Below are 21,001 nucleotides of genomic sequence, written 5' to 3' on the forward strand. Positions count from 1 at the left end.
CTACTTTTCATACATTTGATCAGGCACAGTACAAATCTCCTCCATACACTGCACAAATCTTTTTTTGTGTTTCAGTTGTGTTGTTACCTTTCTTGAAATAATAAAGCATAATATGACAAAAATGTCATGTAATATCTCCAATCATCAATATTAAAATGACTACACAAAAATTCACCAATTTTGATAAGTTTTTTAAGTGTTTGCTGATATGACTGCTGTCACAATACAATCTTAACAAAATTGTTTCACATGACATTAAAGATAACTCAGTGCTACTAGAGCCATCTTATGGTAAAAAACACAAGTACTTTTTGGCCAACCAAATGTTAGGACTAATTAAAAAATGCTAACGCTTATTGCTCTTGAAATTAATTTTTAAGATAACTTGATTTGTGCATTTTTTTAACCTTAGGAAGTTTGATTTTCTCATAGAAAGTTTGTTTTTCTCTTTCACTGAATTTAAATGATAGTTTAACATAAATAAAGGTGTCTATTTAAAAGTAATAATAATTACTCATAACCTTATTACACAGTAATGTAAATATTTTGCAATATTATGTATTCTTTCTCTATATAGATATTTTAAATTATTTTACCCATACTATTATTTTATATTCTGCTATTTTCATTGTGTAGAATATAAAAAAACATTTAAAATATTTTGTATTTATGGCTGCAAAATATTCTATCACACTAAACAGCATAATGCATTTAAATGTGTTTCTTTACATTTGGACATCTTGATTGTTTCTAATTTTTTGCTATTTGGTGATTTTGCAAATATTTATTGGGCAGCTATTGTATGTCAGGTATTGTGCTAAGTATTGAGGGTATAACAGAAAACAAGATAGACAAGGTGTTTCTGTCCTTAGGAGTTTACATGGTTGTAGATGGTAGAGACAACAACAAAAAAAGTAATTTGTTTAGCACTATGAAAGAAATAAATAGGGCCGCCTTAAGGGTAACTGACTTTAGAAAGAAACTATAGACAGATTTCTCTGAGGAGATGTGATTAAGCTGAGTCCTAAAGTATCAGAAGAAGCCAGCCATGTGAAGATATATAAATAATCTGCCAAGGACCAAGATTCTGCATTAGGTTATGATCTAGAAATTGATAAAAAGCTTATGTGATTGGAAACATAGTGATCAAAGAGAGAATGGGTGGGATAATGTTGAATGAAAGGCATGGACTTATAAGTCATGGTAAATACAAGGGAAGACATTAGAGGGTTTTAAGTAAGGGAGTGATGTGATATGATTTGTGTTCAAAAAGACCATTTTGGCTGTGAGAATAGATTGCTGAAGCAATGAGAATGGAAGGGAGAAGGCAGGTAAGAGTTTTTGCAGTGGTCTTCATGATGGCTCAGAACTATAGCAGCGGAAGCTGATATAAAGAGAAGTAGATTCAAAATTATTTTGGAAATAGTACCAGTAACTGCTAGGTTGAATGTGGGTGATGAGTGAAAGGGTGGAGTCATTAAATCTTATGTTTTGGCTGTGGTAGCTTATTGAATAACCAGTGCCACTCTTTTGAGATTGAGAAACTGGGAGATCAGGTTGTGTAGAGGAAAAGTTGAGTTCTATTTCAGACATGTGAAGTTTGAGATGGCTGCAACATCCTAAATAAGAACTTTTTTTTTTCTGGAGACATTTGGATTTATGTATCTGGAGCTTAGGAAAGTGACCAGCTTGTAGATGATATTAAAGACAGAAGACTGGATGGCCTAAAGGAATGTGTAAATAGAGAAGAGGATTATTGACAAAATTCAGAGAAATTCTAATATTTAGAATTTGAATAGAGGAAGAAGGAGTGACCAGATGTTGAAGATAAATATGTTTCAAGAAAAGAATGGTCAGCTCTTCTGAATTTTACTTTTCGAGATTGAAAAAGACATGTACTGAAAATTGTTGTATTCGGCAGTATGGTGGTCATTGATGACCTTCACAAGAGCTGTTTCACTGGAGTGATGGGGCCCATAGAGGGTTAGGTTTTTATAGAAAGATAAAAACAGTGTATGGTAAGTAACTCATGAGGAAATGGATAAGGTGAGGGCACTGGTATTGCACATTGATGTCTTTATCTATCTATGTACTCTTTTGTTTTCATTAAATATTTTTCTTGGGATAAAATTCCTTGAAGTAGAAAAAAATATTATTTATGATTCTTCCCTCATACACAGCCATATTAGGGCCATCAAAAGTGAATTTCATTGTAATTACACCATCATTAGGTAGTAGTTTTATATGTAAATTTGCTATTTTAGCAAAATACGTTAAAATAATATACTGTAAAAAAGGTTTCTTTCATTTACACTTTTAATTTTATTTCTTTCGAAAAGAAATAATTCTCCATGCATTTGTTTATATTTCCCTTTAATTGAGTTGTTTATTTAACCTTTTTGCCTACTTATTTTTTGAGTAGTGATGTTTTTCTTTATTTGAACTATAGTTTTATGATGGCTTTAAATCTAGTGCCCTTTTTTCTATCATATCATAAATTTTGGAGAGTTTTACATAATTTGAGTTCTGTGTTTTGACTAGTATATATTCAGATTGAATAATTTTTGTTTATACTTCTCATTTCAAAGCTGAGACACTTTCATTCTTCCATGGATCTGATAAGTATTCTGTTTTTTTCTTTTTCTATAATTTGATTTTTTAGATAGTTAATTTTTTCAACCATTCTGCATTAACTGTGGTTTAAAGTGTAGATCTAATACTTTACAAGGGTGTTCCTCTCATCTGCACCATTTATTAAATAATCCTTATATATCCTTTTTTAAAAGTTGACATTAATTTCATATTACATTTGGCATTTTAAACTTTTTGTATACTGTATTCCTTTAAATTTCTGCCTTTATATAGTAACATTTAATATTTTTGTTCCTTAGTAAGCTGTAATATCTGATAGCAGAGGGTCTACTTGTAACTCTGCTACTTTTCTATTATTAAGCTATTCTTTGATAATCTCACTTATTTTTATGAATATTTAGTAGTCATCTTCTTGTAACCTTTTTTTGCACCCAGCAGTTCTTTTGTGATTTTAATTTAGTTTTTGCTTCCAACAAATTTAGTATATTCCTTCTGTTTTAGCCAAACCTTTTATTAAATTTAGCAATATTTTGGGGGTAACTTTATAAAGTTTGGGTATGATTCTTAAGATGTTTTGTTGCTGTTTTTGAATTACTACATTGAATAGGTTCTCTTATTTTCCTGCTGCTCTTGCTTAATAAGAACACTATGTTCTTATTAAGAACAGACAATATTTTTACTCTGTTGCTTTACTAAGCTCTTACTAATCATTTTGATTCTCTATTTCTTAAAATTATGTCATCTTCAGTGGCATAATTGGTAGGTACATAATAGACAGGAAGAGGTTAAGAATAGTATAGGAAATGGAGAAGCCAGTGAACCTGTATGTACAACCCACAGACATTAACTACGGGGGGGAATGCTGGATGGAATGAGAATACCGGGTAGAGGGGGATAAAAGGGAGAGAAAAAAACAGGACAACTGTTTTTTTTAAATTTGTTACCAAAGTTTATTTTTTCTTTTCTTTTATGATTTTGGAAAACTATGTTAATGGTCTACTTTGTTTTTCTGAATTTTAAAGGTTTAAATTCTAAACTCATACCACTGATTATAATGTTAATTTTTATTTTAATTATTTATTAAGAAAGAAATGTTTTGTTTTTAATGTTTTTTAAAAGTGTTGAATTTATTAAATAGTTTTTGAGCATTGGTTCATATAACCAGAATTTGTTTAGCTTGTTGATGTTTTATTTATGGAAATAACATTTTGTTTCAAGGATAAACCTTTCTTGGACTAAGAATAATTTATTGCAATGCTAAATATTTTTCTAGTGTTTATTAAAATAAATATATTTATGTTCATTAGTGAGGCTGCTCTATAGGGTTTATGTGGTGAGTGCATCTGAATGGTTAAGTATCAGGTTTTAGAGTTAGGTTTAGATTTTCTGTATTAGAGGAACTGGCCATTATATGATTTCTGAAAAGTTTGACGTACTTTATGTTCTGGATTTCTTTGTTGTTGTTCTTTAAGGACATCTTGAATTCCTTTCTTAAATAGCCTGAGTTTTTCTATTTCTTATCCTCTCAGTTTTATTAATTACTTATTCTTTCTGTTTGTTTTGTAGAAAACAATAAATTTCTTTGAAGGTTTCAAGTTTCTTATTCTGTTATTATGCATACTATTTCTTTTTAGCTTAACATATTTTGTATTCATTTTCATAATCTTATTCTCAGTTCTGATTTCATAGTCAGATGTGTACTTTTTCCCTCCTTGTTTTGAGTGAGATACAATTTAATTAAGAATATGGATCAAAAGACTTTTTAAAAACATCTTTTTTCCTTTGGGTTTCTCCTATCTTTATGGTTCTATGCAAATTTTTATAGTATATTTTATTGATTATACTGTTATAGTTGTCCTGTTTTTTTTTTCCTTTCTTTTATCCCCTTCTACCTGGTATCCTCGTTCCATCCAGCATTCCCCGCCTTAGTTCATGTCTGTGGGTTGTACATACAGGTTCACTGGCTTCTCCATTTCCTATACTATTCTTAACCTCTTGCTATTTTGTACCTACCAAATATGCTTCTTATTCCCTGAACCTTTTCCCCATTCTCCCCCATCACCCTCTTTGCTGATAACCCTCCATGTGATCTCCATTTCTGTGAATCTCTTCCTGTTCTAGTTGTGTACTTTGTTTTTTTAGGTTCACTTGTTGATAGTTGTGAGTTTGTTGTCATTTTAATGTTCATAGTTTTGATCTTTTTTTCCTTAGATATGTCCTTTTAACATTTCATATAATAAGAGCTTGGTGATGATTAACTCCTTTAACTTGACCTTATCTGAGAAGCACTTTACTTCCCTTCCATTTTAAATGAAAGCTTTGCTAGATAGAGTAATGTTGGATGTAGGTCCTTGCCTTTCATGACTTTGAAAACTTCTTTCCAGCCCTTTCTTGCCTACAAGGTTTCTTTTGAGATATCAGCTGATAGTCATATGAGCACTCCCTTGTGGGTAACTATCTCCTTTCCTCTTGCTGCTTTTAAGATTCTTCCTTATCTTTAATCTTTGGCAATGTAACTATGATGTATCTGGGTGTGTTCCTTGTTGGGTCCAACTTGTTTAGAACTCTCTGTGCTTCCTGGGTTTGTATGTCTATTTCCTTCACCAGATTAGGGGAGTTCCCCTTCATTATTTTTTCAAGTAAGTTTTTAACTTCTTGCTCTTATTCTTTTCCTTCTGGCACCTCTATGATTCAGATGTTGGAATGTTTGAAGTTGCATACTTTCAGGTGCTGCCCTGCTGATTACTGGGTGGACGGGCTTATGTATGTTCTAGGACCCAGTGGACTACACATCCAATGGACTCTCCTGGGAGACTGGCAGTTTCTCCTGCACCACAACCCCCACAAATTTTTACAGAGGTTTTGATGCTCTGTTTTCCTGATGCTGGAACCCTGAGTTGCATGGTCTGTCTAGCTCCCTAGTTGTTCTAGTTTATCCACAGGCAAGTATGGTACCGCCCTGAATGCCAGGTGCTGCCTTGCCCTGCATCCCCTCTGCCCTGCTACCCTTCTCCACCCTCTTACCAGTCTGGTTGAATGTGTCTTCTTTAACTCCTTGGTTGTCAGACTTCCATACAATCAGGTTTTCTGGCAGTTCTGGTTGTTTCTTTATTTTAAATTTGTTGTTATCCTTCTTTTGGTTGTGCGAGGAAACAGTGTATTACCTACACCTCCATCTTGGCTGGAACAGTAAAAACTCTTCTTTTCTCCTTTTATTAAGTTTATCAGAAGTTTGTTCATTAGGTTTTCAAAGAACTAGATTATAGTTTTAATTACTAATAACATTTGGCTTACCTAATATATCATTTTTGGCTTACTATTTTTAGTGTTTTTATCCCTTTCTTTCTGTTCTTAGTTTTTTTCTTTCTCTAGTTATTATTTAAATATTGTATTGATTTTTAAATTCTTTGTTTTTTCTGTTGCATTGTGATTAAAGATTGTAGTCTGTACAATTCTTTTTTTTTCTCTTTTTTTTAAATATTGAGATTTAATTTGTGGCCTGTGGGATTTAGAGAACTCTCTGCACAAATTGTTAGTATATCAGGAGGATTTATGTAAATATGGAGTGTCTCTATATTTACTTACTCTTTTTTGCTATCGTATAAGATGGTAAAACTGAAATTTTTTTCTTTTCTGTATTTTTTGAACAGCAGATGGTATTCCTATTGACAGTAGTGATAGTGAAATGGAAGATAGAACTACTGCTAATTTGGCATCTTTGAAACTTGATGAGTGGCTGAATTTCAAACTAGAGCCTGAGGTAAGTTGCCTTTTAGTAGTGTGATAAATGTCTTTGTTAGTATGAATTGATAAACAATGTAATAAAAATTACATATTTAATATTGGGCTCTTAGTATTAGAGAATACAGCTTGTTCAGTTGTATCAGGGTTTATTCCAGCAGAGGATTTGAAAAAATCTACATGTCAGCCAGTATTTATGCATGGTAATATTTGAGTATTTCTGTGTATATAAGAAAATATTGAGTATGAGTACACCATAACTTTATTTTGTACAGTTATTTCTAAGAGAAAGATATGAGTTATTTTCTCTATTCATGTATGTCTGGATTGGGGAAGACAAAGGTTTCTTTTCAAATTAAAAACTTTTCTCGACAAAGCTTTCTCTTAAGTCCATCTCCACTTTTGAAGATGATTTTATATCCTTTTGTTTTGTTTTGGTAGCTGAGCTATGAATAGTCAACATTGGCTACATTTACTTGTTTACCATTTATTCATTTACTGATCACTGCAACCTACTGTTGTCTCACTTGCATCTCTACCAGCCTGTCACTTTACTGAAATTGTCCTTGTTGGGGCCAGCATTGTCCTCCATGTTGTCAGAGCCTGCCTGCTGTCCTTGACAAATTTGACAATTGCTTATTGTTTTTTTAAAGTATATTTTATTGATTATGTTATTACAGTTTTCCCAATTTTCCCCCTTTACCCTCCTCTGCCCTGCACCCCCCACCCCTCCAGCATTCCCCCCCTCAGTTCATGTCCGTGGGTTGTACATGTGCCTTGGTGTGTTCCTCCTTTGATCCAAATTCTTTGGGAATCTCTGGGCTTCCTGGACTTCCTGGAAGTCTATTTCCTTTGCCAGATTGGGGAAATTTTCCTTCATTATTGGTTCAAATAAAGTTTTCAATTTCTTGTTCTTGTTCTTCTCCTTCTGGCACCCCTATAATTCAGATATTGGAACGTTTAAAGGTTTCTAAGCCTCTATTTTTTTTGGATTCTTATTTCTTCATTCTGTTCTGGTTGGCTGTTTATTTCTTCCTTTTATTCCAAACCATCGATTTGAGTCCTGGTTTCCTTCCTGTCACTGTTAGTTCCCTGAATATTACGCTTTATTTCACGTTGCGTATCCTTCATTTGTTCTTTCATTTTTCAATCAAGCTTAATTAGTTCTGTGAGCATTTTGATTACCAGGGCTTTGAACTCTCCACCAGATGGGTTGGCTGTCTCCTCATCCTTTAGTGCTCTTTCTGGAGTTTTGATTTGTTCTTTCATTTGCGCCATATTTCTTTGTCTCCACGCACCTGTTAAGTTGTAAGGGGGCGGGGCCTTAGGTATTCACCCGGGCAGGGCAACCCTCCTTGCTGGGCTGTGGCGCTGACTGTGGGGGAGGGGCCAGAGAGGAAACAACTCAGCTCGTTTGCTCTGCTCTAGCCTGCTTTCCAACAAACTCTTGTGTGAGACAGGGAGTTTCTCCTACCGTGGCAACCCCCAGTGTAGTCCACAGTCTGCTCTGAGTTTCAGTTTCCCATTCAGCCAGCCCTGCCCGCATGCTCCACCACCTTACAGAGTTCTCTCAGTGCCCACTTCACAATGCAGTCTAGTCTGTTGCCTTGTTGTGGGTTCTCTCTATCTGGCCTGTCTTACCTGTGTGGTTGGTCTGTTGACAGTTTAATTCCTTGGGTGTCAGAGTTCCACGCAGTTTGATTTTCTGGTGCTTTTGGTTATTTACTGATTTTGGATTGGTTGTTATCCTCCTTTTGGTTGTGTGAGGAAGTGAAGGGTTTCTACCTATGCCTCCATCTTGGCCAGATCTCCCATTGCTCGTTTTTTGGCACTATTATCTATATTCTTATTTTAGTAATTCTCTCTTTCCCATTTTTCCTCTTTGTCCTGCCCCAATTTCTTTGTCACCAGTTACTGTGGTAGTCTTTCTTGATTCTTTTTTTTTCCTAGAGAGGTCATTCCTTCTTAGGTTTTTTTCACCGACTCTTCTGTATGTGTTTCTGCCTTAAATGTTAGATTTCTCCAGTACTCTGTGCTTTACTGCGCTCTTTTCACTATCTCTGCACAATCTCTAGGGACTTTACCTCTGCGTGGAGATTTATTAACCATTTATGCATTGATGACTGCCAAATCTATATGTAGCTTAGGCCTTTTTCTGGACCTATGAATCCAGCTGCTTTCTGGGCATCATTATTTGGATGTTCCACAGGCACTAAAATAAAAGATGAATGGAACTGATGAATTTTTGTTTATTTGTTCTTTTTCCATATTATTCACACTCAACCACACATTGAATATTGTGTCTCTCATTAAACTGTCTCATTTGATTTTGTGCCTCAAATATGGTAAATAAATTTTGTTTTGTTCATGCAACAAAAAGGATGAAATTAGTAGTAAATTGTGTGAAATGTAAAACTTGTTCTTCGGTAACATTTGTAGACCCTAACTAATAAACAAATAGGTGTCTTACTAGGATCTATTTGAACTATGAAACTATCTTATTATAGGCTGCCAGTTTACTGCTGCAGCTCAGGCAGAAGTGGCACAGTTTATTTTTACGCCGAATGAGAGCTCCATCTAAACCTTGGTCTCAAGTTGATGAAGCTACCATCAGAGCAATTATAGCTGTTTTAAGCACTGAAGAACAGTCTGCAGGTTTACAGCAACCATCTGGGATTGGCCAAAGGCCAAGGCCTATGTCTTCAGAAGAACTTCCTTTGGCATCATCTTGGAGATCAAATAATAGTCGGAAAAGTTCAGCAGATACTGAATTTTCTGATGAGTCTGCTACTGCAGAAAGGTAAATTTATAATATATTACTGAAATGAAGACTTTTTTTCCCAGGAAAATGACTTATCTATCATTGAATCATGTGCTTTTATTATTTAGAAATTACATTCTTACAATGTAAGATACACAAAAGGGTCATGATAAAATGGGAAGAGATTTTTCCTTTTAAAACATATTTCTTTTTTTTCTTTTTTGTCAACCCTAAAACATAATTTCTTTAAATATTAAGATAATATGAAGGATTCTTTAGGCTACTGGTATCTGTGAGTTTTTTAATAAGGAATTTGCTTGTCAGGAAAAGTATTTCTTGTCAGCAAAATATTTAATTTTAAGATTCATTAATCTAGGGTCTGTTAAAAAGATAGCAACATTTTTTAATTAAAGATTTTAGTTAATACTGTATGTCAAGTGGGGTCTTTCCTAGATGCCCTACAACAAGAAGTGTCGGCTATGGCCATTTAAAAGGACAACCTTCCTACAAGTATTACTTAGATATCAGTATTGCTGACTAATATTCCTACAGGAAAATCACTCATTCATTCATTCATTTAGTGACACACTGAGTGCTTTTTGGTGTTGGTGTGAGGGCTGTTGCATGTACAGAGCAGACAAAATCTCTTCCTTCAGAGAGGCTATGTTTTATTGAGGAGAGGTATATAATAAATAAGTTAATAAATTTATTGTGACAAAATTTGTTTCAGTTTAGCCAAATTCTTTTAATACTGGCATTTAGCAATTAGATGTGATGTTTTTATTTATTATATGATTTTCAGTAATAAGAAAGCTCTTACTGACTTATCAAAAATGTATTATGATATAATAGTGGTTATGATGAATCACTGGCCATGATTCAGAAATATTTCTTGTAAACACATTTATTAAGATCAAATATAAATTTTTTAATATCAGTTACAAAAAATTTTTACCTTGTTGATAACAATGATGTGTTGCCTGTGATGCTAGTTTTGGCAATATTCGCGGGAAATCTCTGCAGTAAGAATATGATTTCACTAGTAAAAAATGAAAATAAAAGCAATGGAAATAAAAGATATGATGCTTACTGTTTTTCAAGGATCAGATAGGAATTTTAATACCTTCTTTTTTAAGTCATATTTTGCATATATCATTTAAACATAAAGGCTTCTATTTGTTCACACTTCAGTGAAAGAGGAATAATATATATTGGTTTCCAGGTTCTTCAGATACTACCTTTTAGGAACACTCAGCCAGTTGCCCAGAAAATCAAATAATGCATGTGCCTGAACATTTCTGATGTAGACCCTGTTGAGCAAAAGGAGTATAGTATTGTAAAAAGCATGTTTTCTACTTATACAACCCCCACTTTTTGAAAACATTGTTGTAAAATTTTACTTGAAAAATGACTGTGTAGAATGTGCAAATATACTTTTGTAGAAATTATGCTGTCTAGTTATTCCTATACCTGTCTATAAAAAATATGTTAGAGTCATACAGACTGTGTGTATGTGTATGTGAATGTGTGTATAAATGGATACATATGTGTGCCTATATTCACGTACAAATGTGCACACACGTAGACTTTTTGGGGAAAAAGCTTTCTTTTCCTTTATGAAGTAGTATACTCACTTAATAAAATTTGGAAATAAAAGAAGAGGAATAGAATTATAAGTGTAATGTTAGTTATATTTTTGAAATTGATCATTTATAAATCGATTTTACCACTTGTGATACCAGGATTAAGCATTTTCATTTCCTTACAAGTTGCAGCCTGACATTTTTCATTCTCTTACCTGTTGAACAACAGGATACAGGATTTTATCTACTTTCAGACTTTTAGAGATATTAATAGATGATGTCTAGAATTCACATATTTTGGTGAGGAATAGAATAGGTATTCACACTAAGATGGCAAGATGTAGATTAGATTTTTTTTTAATTAAAAGCATACTTTAAATTGAAAATATTTAAAAATAGTTTAAGAAACTATTAAAATAATAGAAATTGCCTATATCCCATTCTAAAGTCAAACCAGTGTTTTTTCCCCTTGTCATTTTCAGCTAATAGTTGGATGGCAAAAGATAAGCATATCTTGTCTGTAAAAAAAAAAGAGAGAGATGAGTGAATTCCATATTAGAACTCTTTGTTCCTCTTAAATGACAATTTAGGAAGAGTTTATGGAATACTTCATTTCTACAAATGAAATTTTGGGGAGAAGCCAAATAGAGAAAAAAAACTAAAATAGAACTCACAGTAAAGATCAGTTTGAAAACCACAAAAGTAGATATTTAGTTCTATTGAAAACAGTTTTATTTTGATAAAATTTTTACCATCATTAAGTTCTGTCTTTGGATTTTCAGGTCAGATAGGTACCAGGGTAAGAATAATGGAATTTTAGAGGTTATAACTAGATAATTTATTGAACTTCAATTCCCAAGGAAAAAAAAAACCCTGAACAGCTATTTTTTATACTTCTTATCAAGTTGTTAATGATTTATCCACCCATTGATTATATTTTGGTGAATATGTTCAAGTTTTAACTATTTTATTTCATCTGTGAAAGAAACAATCCTTGATCTAAAATACATTGTTGAATTGGAACAAATTAGAGGCATAAGCTGTTTCAACTTGTCTTGAAGGCAGGGCTTGTAAGAATGTATGGGTGCTTATGAATCACTGAGCACATCCTTTTTTGTTTTAAATGTGTTATAAGTATTATTAAGTATGGCAGAGTAAATGTTGTCGTGATGAACTCCATATCCCAGATTCGGCAGTGAGCAACATGTTCACCTACTTGTATGTACCAAAATATTTTTCTTTTTTGCTTTCTTTTGAAAATAGATACCATATTTTGCCAAGTGTAATGTGCATTTTTGCCCATATTTTTGAGGGAAAAATAAGATTGCACACTATACATGGGTATAGTGATTACATACCATGTGAATAATAATGGAATGCTTTGTATAATGTGCACTTAAGTGTGGGTGCGCATTATACATGACAAAATACGGTACCACACTTCCTGTCATATTACCCTTCCACATTTAAATATGCATCTCTGAAAACTACAGGCATTATTTGCCACATAATCAAAATCCAATTACCAACCCATTAAAAAGATTGTTTCCCCAATTCTCCATAAATTTATTTGAATAGGCATCCAGGGAGGACTTATGCACTGCATTAGGGTATTATGTTTCTTGAGTCTCTTGTGATCTAGAGCAGTTCCCTGTTGACTGTTTTGGAAAAGCTAGGTCAATAGTACTATGAGATGGACAGCAGGTCCTTGAATAAGTTATTTCATTAAAGGGTTTCATTATAATATTGATGAGATACCATAGTTAACTCTTGTTTATATCAATTAACCTATGGTAAAATTGGTTTCTACATACATCATTTTGCTTAGTCACAGAACTTGTTGACAATGCTGAATACTTACTGTACCACATTTTAGATTTGCCTCTTTATTTCTTCCTGGCATTATTTATTGCTATACCTTAAGTATTTCATGTAAACTGGTAGTTTGTCCTCAGTCCTTGATTAGATCCAGTGTTAGGGTGACAGTGTTTTATAGGTGGTGCTGTGAATTTACATGGCGTGACTTCAGGAAGTACATGTATTTTTAAAAAATATTTGTTTATTTATTTAAAGATTTTATTCATTTATTTCCAGAGGGGAAGGGAAGGAGAGAGGGAGAGAAATATCAATGTATAGTTGTCTCTTGTGTGTCCCCCGCTGGGAACTGGCCTGCAACCCAGGCATGTGCCCTGACTGGGAATCAAACCGGGATCCCTTAGTTCTCAGGTCTGTGCTCAATCCACTGAGCTATACCAGCCAGGGTGTGAAGTACATATATATTTTTAAATGTCTGGTTATTCTACAAAAGCATATACTTTAAAAAAAGATTTTATTTATTTATTTTTATAGAGAGGGGAAGGGAGAGAGAAAGAGAGGGAGCGAAACATCAGTGTGTTGTTGCTTCTCGAGCATCCCCCACTAGGAACCTGGCCTGCAACCTGGGCATGTGCCCAGACTGGGAATTGAACCAGTGACCCTTTGGTTCACAGGCCCACTTGTAATCCACTTAGCCACAACAGCCAGGGCAAGACATACACTTTTTAAGCTCAGATAAACTAAGAGTTGCATAGGATCACATACCTAGTTAGTTGCAAATTTAGTACTGTCCTAGAAATCTGTCCTGACTCTAATCCAGTATTATTTCCACTTTACATACTGTAATTTTCAGTATACTTTTAAAATCTATTTTACTTGGCCCTAAGATGTCCTATGAAGGGGGAAGGGATGTGGAATGGGTGATACTCCAGTAAGGGGCGTTAGCTTAGATGTAGATAAATAACTTTATAATGTGAAAAAACATTAAATATCAACATAAAATGTAATTGTTAAAGACTTCTCCTATACCATCATAAAGGAGGTTAGGCATTTTGTAAGAGAAATAATGCTTGAGTAATTATTAATATTAAGTTAAAGACTTTCGAAGATTGTTTATAAAGCATTTTTGCCTTTTGTTCTTATAAGTGTATCTTAATAGTCCAACTGTTTCTTAGCTTCCAAATGTAATAGAAAAATGAAATTCCCTTTTTAAGTGTTCTATCAATTATAATGTCCTTGCAACTTTGTTTTGAAATGGCATCTGCTTTGTATTGTGAGCTTATATATAACTTACACATAATGGCCCTTTGCTTCCTCCTTCTCACTCAAGAGTATTGATGAAATCTCCATCTCCAGCATTACACCCGCCTCAGAAGTACAAAGATAGAGGAATTTTACATCCTAAACGAAGCACTGATGACCGATCAGATCAGTCTTCTGTAAAGTCTGCAGAAGATTACCCAAGTCCATGTGCTAGTCCTTCTCCTCCATCCTCAGGAAAGGTAGAGTATCTAAAAGTCCATGTAGCAAGGAATGGATTTCTAGTATATCTAATGTTACATATTTGAACAGAATTATAAATCAGTTATTTCAGTTACTAATTATGATTGTTATTCTAGATATACATTGAAGCTGGTAAACTTGAGACACATTGAGTAAATTTTTTAGTTCTTCTTGCTCGCCCAGTTTTTCTAGTTATTACTATCTTGGTGTATTTTAAGTGAATACATCATTCACTGATGTCATGTAGCTAGGCAGTTCATTATTTCCTTTTTATATCTTTAGAACTTTTTTTGAACTTACATCTTGAGAACTTATATCTTTAGAACTTATGTCTTTAGAACTGCAGGGTACCCCTCTGCAGTTCCCCAGAAGCTCTCTTTCTATGCAACTTCCTTCTATCTAGTTCGCTGCCTCGCAGATCCTAGCTACTTTGGACTATTTCTGCAATTCAGCAAGACCACTGGTTTCTGTTTGTTTCTTTCATTTGCATTGTTACCTAGAAGCTGTATCCAGACAATAAGCTGGAGCAATTTTTGTTTTTTTCTTCAGACTTTGAAGTTTATTAAAATATTTTTGAAAGTACATTTAGAATATAAATCAAAATTGGTGATCCAAGATCCTTTCTTGATAAGGGATTTTGAATGCTCCCATACAAAGTACTTGGTTTTGGCTCTTTAACCTCATTTTGATTGAGCCTTGTGTAGGTTTTGAGGAATGATTGAACTATTTACATTCATTGATTATTTGGTAAAATATTTTGGTTTATATGGTCATGAAGATGTTATTTAATTCAGCCTATTGATTTCAGAAGGTCAAATTACCTTTTAAGAACTTATGTACTCTTTTTATAGGGGTCAAAATCACCTTCGCCAAGACCAAACATGCCTATTCGATACTTCATAATGAAGAGTAGCAATTTGAGAAACCTTGAAATTTCTCAACAGAAGGGTATTTGGTCTACAACCCCTAGCAATGAACGGAAGCTAAATCGAGCCTTTTGGGAAAGCAGCATGGTTTACTTGGTATTTTCCGTTCAAGGATCTGGACATTTCCAGGTGGGCCATCCTGAAATAGTTAGGGAACTTCAGTCTGTAGGTTAGAGAACAGAAATAGAAACAAAAACAAAAACAAACAAAAAACCTGGCTTTTTATTGCCTTGGAATACAAGTACCCATTTTGCTTATCTGAGAATGAAGAATGTATTGTGTCTCTTCAAAGGAATGACAAATAGAGATCCCTTTGTTTTTTGCCTTATCTTACTAGAGCCTCTCCAGATAAACAATTTCTGCTTCTGAAGACAACTGTATATTTTTCATTTCTCAGGTAGATTGAAAGTAATGAGAAGCTTGACTTTTTTGCTAAAAGTGTTTATTTATTTTATTTATTTTAAAAAATATTTTATTTATTTTTAGAGAGAGGGGAAGGGAAGGAGAAAGAGGGGGAGAGAAACATCAGTGTGTGGTTGCCTCTCATGTGTCCTTCACTGGGCACCTGGCCCACAACCCAGGCATGTGCCCTAACTGGGAATCGAACCAGTGACCCTTTGCTTCACAGGCCCGTGCTCAATCCACTGAGCTACACCAGTCAGGGCTAAAAGTGTTTATTTAAATAGGCCAAGAAAGTTAGTATTGACAGTCAAGAAACTGAATGTGTTTCTTAACTTATCTTGACTTGATGTATATCTGAATTTATAAAATAATGAATTTATTATTTAATATTATAATTTTGGAAGTAAAAACTTAGAGGTTAAACTGTATCCATTTATCATGGAATAAATGTGGGGTTAGAACTATTGATACATTATTTAGAAAATATCTGTTATAATGAAATTATGTTAATAGACTGAAATCGATCTTTCCTATAAAATTTGCTAATAAATATTTTTATAAAGAACATTTAGTAAGTAGCTTATTTTTTGTTTTTGTGAGCTATATATTATTTTTATATTATATTTTTACCTTAAAATAAAAAATAACTCAGAGCTTTTTCTGATAAATTGAATTTGGACATTTTAATATCATCCTCGCTTTCACCCTCCCCCTCATTTTACCCCCAGGGATTTTCTAGGATGTCTTCTGAGATAGGCAGGGAGAAGAGCCAGGACTGGGGCTCCGCTGGGCTAGGAGGCGTGTTCAAGGTGGAGTGGATACGAAAAGAAAGTCTTCCCTTCCAGTTTGCACACCATTTACTCAATCCTTGGAATGACAACAAGAAAGTCCAGATAAGCAGAGATGGGCAGGTATCCAATGGCATTTTGTATTTTCCTTCTACTTTTTATTTTGTCTTGCTGTAATTCAGTGATTTGAGGAGCAAATGTAAGAATGTATATTATTTTTCACATGCACATCAGAGATAGTGGTTCAGCTTTGTAAAAAGTTAGTAAAGCCTACTTGCAAATATCTCAGAGAGCTTACTGCTTTTTAAACGTTTTGTAAATTTGGCATCTTTCTTTCATTGCATATATAAAATTTTAAGTTCCTTTGTGGAGTCTCCTATTGACTTACTAAGGTATGATCAAAACCAAGTGTAATTCTGAAGTAATTTCACTAAAGTCTAAGGATAACAGCAGTATCTTAGCTCTTTTATGGCTTTAGCTAATTACATAATTTAAAAAATAGCCTTTTTCTATTTTCGTGGCCTGTTTTATTTCTATTGTGTTTTGCTTTGCTTTCATGATGTTGCTGACAATGCATTTAAAACTAGTGAGGGTGATGGGAATTAACATATGTGGACTGTTGTGCTAGCTGCTTTTATGAGGTAATTTAACTTGATGCATTTAATGACTTATTAGCCCAACTTTATGTAGGATGAAATAGACTCAGAGAAATTAGTCTAGCCTAAGTTCACACAGCCAATAATTTATTTAAACCAGTGTGACTCACTTCTGATCACCATATGAAGAGTATTTGGATTTTTTTTAAATCACACCATTACTGTGATAAGCTCTGGCCAGCAGAGTCTGCCTGTGGTGACTGAAAGGGAAAATAAATGCACAGGAGACAGCAATCGTGTGGATCGTGTGGAGAAGAAGGGAACAGCATGGGTCCTTTCTCCAGGGGAGAGCACCTCCGACTGACCCGGCTGCTCTCTCAAGAGGAGAGTGTGCCGACCCTTGTCTAGACAGGCTTTTATTGTTTTTCTTGGGTTTTACATCAGAGAAGAATTTATTATCTATTACATAAAATATTGTCTACATTTTAGGTACATTCAAGGAAATGAAAATAACATGCAGAGGGGAATGGCGATGAGCTGATTAGCTCTGTCCTTGGGAAAATTGACACAGGCTTTGGATATTACCTTGAAGATAGACAATATACACTTGTTGTTTTAGACCAAGGTGATAGAGTTTTAGCAAGAGCAAGCCATAACAGTCTATAGGCATTTTCTAGGCCTAATTCCCACAGGAAAACTTGGTTTGAAGGTCTGGCTCCTGCCCACCACTTCGCTTCTGTAGGTTTTCCATACAGGGCTGAGTCACATTTGCCAGACTAAAACAAACCGGTCTCCTACACATCACAAGAGGACTATAAATGATATTCTTTTCAGTTTTATAAGAATATTTTTATTTGTATCCTAAATAGTGATTTTGAAATAAATATATTTTTAAATACTTTATTTATTTATTTTTAAAGATGGGGATGGGAGAGAAAAATAGAGGGAGAGAAACATCAATGTGTGGTTTCCTCTCATAAACCCCCTACTGGGGACCTGGCCCACAACCCAGACCTGTGACCTGACTGGGAATTGGAACCAGTGGCCCTTTGGTTCGCAGGCTGGCACTCAATCCACTGAGCTATAGCAGCCAGGGCTGATTTTGAAATAAATCTTGTACCTAAAATAAGAATATTAGCCCTGGCTGGTGTGGCTCAGTGGATTGAATGCCATCCTGCAAGCCAAAAGGTTGCCAGTTTGATTCCCAGCCAGGGCACAGGCCTGGGTTGTAGGCCAGGGCCCCAGTAGGGGACACGTAAGAGGTAACCGAGCAGTAATGTTTCTCGCCCTCTCTTCCTCTCTCTAAAAATAAATAAAATCTTTCTTAAAAAAGGAATATTATATAGTCACCTAAGAATTTCTTGGGGGAAAAAACCCCAAAACATCTAATATGCTAGATTTTATAGTAATCCTTTTGAAGTTTAAGCTGAGTTCTTTTGCTAAATATCCATTAGAAACAAAATTCATTATTTATAGCAGAACTTCATGGAAATCTCTTACCAAGTTGTCACAAATAGTTTTGGTATTTGCAGGATAACTACAGTCTTAAAGTCAAGAAGTCAAGTTCCTAAGTCTTAAAGCAGAGAATGAGAACAATGCATACTATGTAATTTAACATGTTCTGATAGAAAACTGAAACTTAAAGTGATATTCTTATATTTTTGTCATTGTAGGTATTGGTAGTTTAAAAAATCAGTCTACTTCTTTTTAAGCTTTTTCTGATTTTTTATTTATCTAGGAACTAGAACCTCAGATCGGGGAACAGCTGCTACAGTTATGGGAACGCCTTCCAACGGGAGAAAAAACCACAACTGATTGACACTCAGGTTATACCATTTCTGACTTTGAGTACTGGCAGTATTTGTGGTCATCGAGGATGTTTTTCACCTTATTTATCTTTTCTTCTTTTAGAAAAATCTTTCTAGAGCACTTAGTTATAGAAGAACATCCTGCCTATTTACAACCACTGAATGCACTGACTTCCAAAAACTTAGATGAGACTGTGTATTATGAATGGGCTCTTCTGGTTTAGAGTGTTGCTTTATAACCATCCTTTTCATATAAAAGAGAAAAGAATAACTTTAATTTTTGTAGTGATTATAGGGCATAATTATTTAATGTTTGTTCATTACATGTTTCTAATTGAGTAAAATAGTAGTAGTTTCATTATTTGACACAATAGCAATTATTTTCAGTATATTTATTTTGAAATGGAATTATTTCATTTGTTTAAAACTCTGAATTATCATTTTTATTGAGGCTTTTTAAATGCAAAGTAAGTTGTTTACTTTTAAGAAAGGCCTGAATACACCAGTACATCTGAGCACCATTTTAGGAGAGCCAGCCCTTAAGATGTATCATTAAAAAACAAGCAAACAACCAAATTAAAAAATGTTTCTTTTAAAAATAGTGTGCTGATAAAGGACTACTTATTCTGCCATTTTAAACCTGAGATACAGTAAGGAAAAAAAGGAGGGATGTTCTTTCTCTGCAGTTACGAAATGTGGTAAAGTCTGAAGAAAGGCATCATTTCCCCCCGTTTGTGACCGGATTGGATTGCATTCAGTGCTTCGTTTTCTTCCTGGATTTGTTCTTTTAACCCGATCTGTGTTGTGCCCCTTTCTCCCTCCCATGTTACAGTCTTCCCTCCTCTCTGATACGAGCACAGTAATGATGACCTCCTTGTTTTGTGTAAAGAAACTTGAATTAGACAAGTTAAACATTAGAACAAGTTAAAAAGTGTTCGACAACTAGTGGTAGTTTTTGGTTGCTATATATCCTCAAAACTAAAGCCCAGAAGCATCACAGTTCTAAATGCCTTCTATTTGTTTTCTAGTACTTTTTTATCCTGCTTATGTTTTTGGATATGATTTCTCTTTTTTTGCATTTATGGTTTAATAAGTGGGGGAGTGGTGGTAATTTTTTGTAAACCTGTGTCAGTGCCATCTATCTGCTCCTTTGCCATTTCAGAATTTTTTGGTTTGTACTCTTTACCACCACAGTCTATAAAGTTTCCTAAGAAGTCTTTTTGAAGGGAAGTAGAGGTACAAGTAAAAAATAAATACATAAATGCCTTGGTTACTGAGCTGTAAATAGAACAGGTTTGATAGCACTTCTCGTGATACATGTAGGTCATTGCTATATAACAAAAAAAAAACCACATGAAATTAAAGACAAGAAGAAAACCCCAAGTCATCTTCTTCTGTATTTGAGAACAAAGAAGTAAAAATTATATGTCAACATAAAACCTTGAGAACTCTTCTTTCTCTGGGAAAGCACTGTATGTTGGTGCGTTAGTTTAGAATGACAGCTGTGATTTCTGCTTGTATTTGTAGTTACTGTGTTTTTAAAAATGTGTTTATTTTGTACTTTGAGACATGCCTAAAAGTTGAGCCTATGTGAAGTATGTTGCACTGTGTGTGCATTACAGTTCTTTTCCTACTAGAGCAACTTGTGTTTCTCTGATGATGTTTACATTTTAAGTATATATATCTAGCAGTTCATGGTGTTCTAAGTTTGAAAGTTGAGGAATTTTAAAACTTCTTATAATTTCTTGTAATTTCCATCTGTTTTCTAATATTTATCCCTTTATGTAAATAATGAGTTTATTGATATTTAAAATGAATACAATTTGAATGTAATTAAAATGCTGTTTTTGGAAAAGATGAACTTTAAATATACTTCTTAAATGAAATTCTATTCAATTATTTATATCTTGCTATTTCTGATGCTATATAATAGGACTAAGGAAACAATGATCAGCAGTATTTTATGAGATACTCATGAACTTCAAGTACCTTGAAGGATATTAAATTGATTTAGAAGGTGATGGTTTCATATTAATACCCCCTGCTCAAGAAAAAAAGTCTTATTATGGGAGGTGAAAAAAAATCTCGACACATAATATAAAATCTTTTGAATAGTAATAAAATATTCAGCCACCTACACTCTGTTCTTAGGATACTTCATTATGGTAATTTGCTATTGTATCTAATGAACAACCCAGCCTCACTCTACCAATTACGGCAAAGACAGGCAATGAGGAAAGAATAAAGTTAAATGAGTGTTTCAAGAAAAGACAGGTTCTTTAAGAATTTGTCCTCAGAGACTCATTCTTTACCATTTAGAATCTTATATCCTAAAACAGAGAAAGTTTTAAGGAGCAAGTGAAATGGGCCTCACCCTTGAGTCAGCACCAGGACAAAATATTGCAACTGAACATGTGACTCCCAAGTGACTGCACTTCCCGGTCTGAGTGAGCCTCCCACAGTAAGACCTTCCCTGAGCTCCAGAA

At 34.1% G+C, this 21,001-nt stretch overlaps 1 protein-coding gene across 3 annotated transcripts in view; it reads left to right on the forward strand.

Annotated features, from left to right (window-relative positions):
* Positions 1-20,406, forward strand: part of YTHDC2 (YTH N6-methyladenosine RNA binding protein C2) — a 64,524-nt gene extending 44,118 nt beyond the window's left edge. Inside the window, exons 24-29 of one of the 3 annotated variants that reach the window (XM_037167047.2) lie at positions 6,243-6,352; positions 8,841-9,133; positions 13,823-13,994; positions 14,847-15,050; positions 16,052-16,234; positions 18,446-20,406. In XM_037167047.2, coding sequence (XP_037022942.2) covers positions 6,243-6,352; positions 8,841-9,133; positions 13,823-13,994; positions 14,847-15,050; positions 16,052-16,234; positions 18,446-18,526 — 1,043 coding nt within the window. In that variant the 3' untranslated portion in view covers positions 18,527-20,406. The remainder of the gene's footprint in view (positions 1-6,242; positions 6,353-8,840; positions 9,134-13,822; positions 13,995-14,846; positions 15,051-16,051; positions 16,235-18,445) is intronic. The other 2 variants (XM_037167048.2, XM_037167049.2) reach the window with 2 other exon arrangements.
* The last annotated feature ends 595 nt before the right edge of the window (positions 20,407-21,001 follow it).

This window comes from Artibeus jamaicensis, unplaced genomic scaffold (genome assembly GCF_021234435.1).
Source record: "Artibeus jamaicensis isolate MK-2021 breed Jamaican fruit bat unplaced genomic scaffold, CSHL_Jam_final contig_402, whole genome shotgun sequence".
Taxonomy (NCBI): Eukaryota; Metazoa; Chordata; class Mammalia; order Chiroptera; family Phyllostomidae; genus Artibeus; species Artibeus jamaicensis.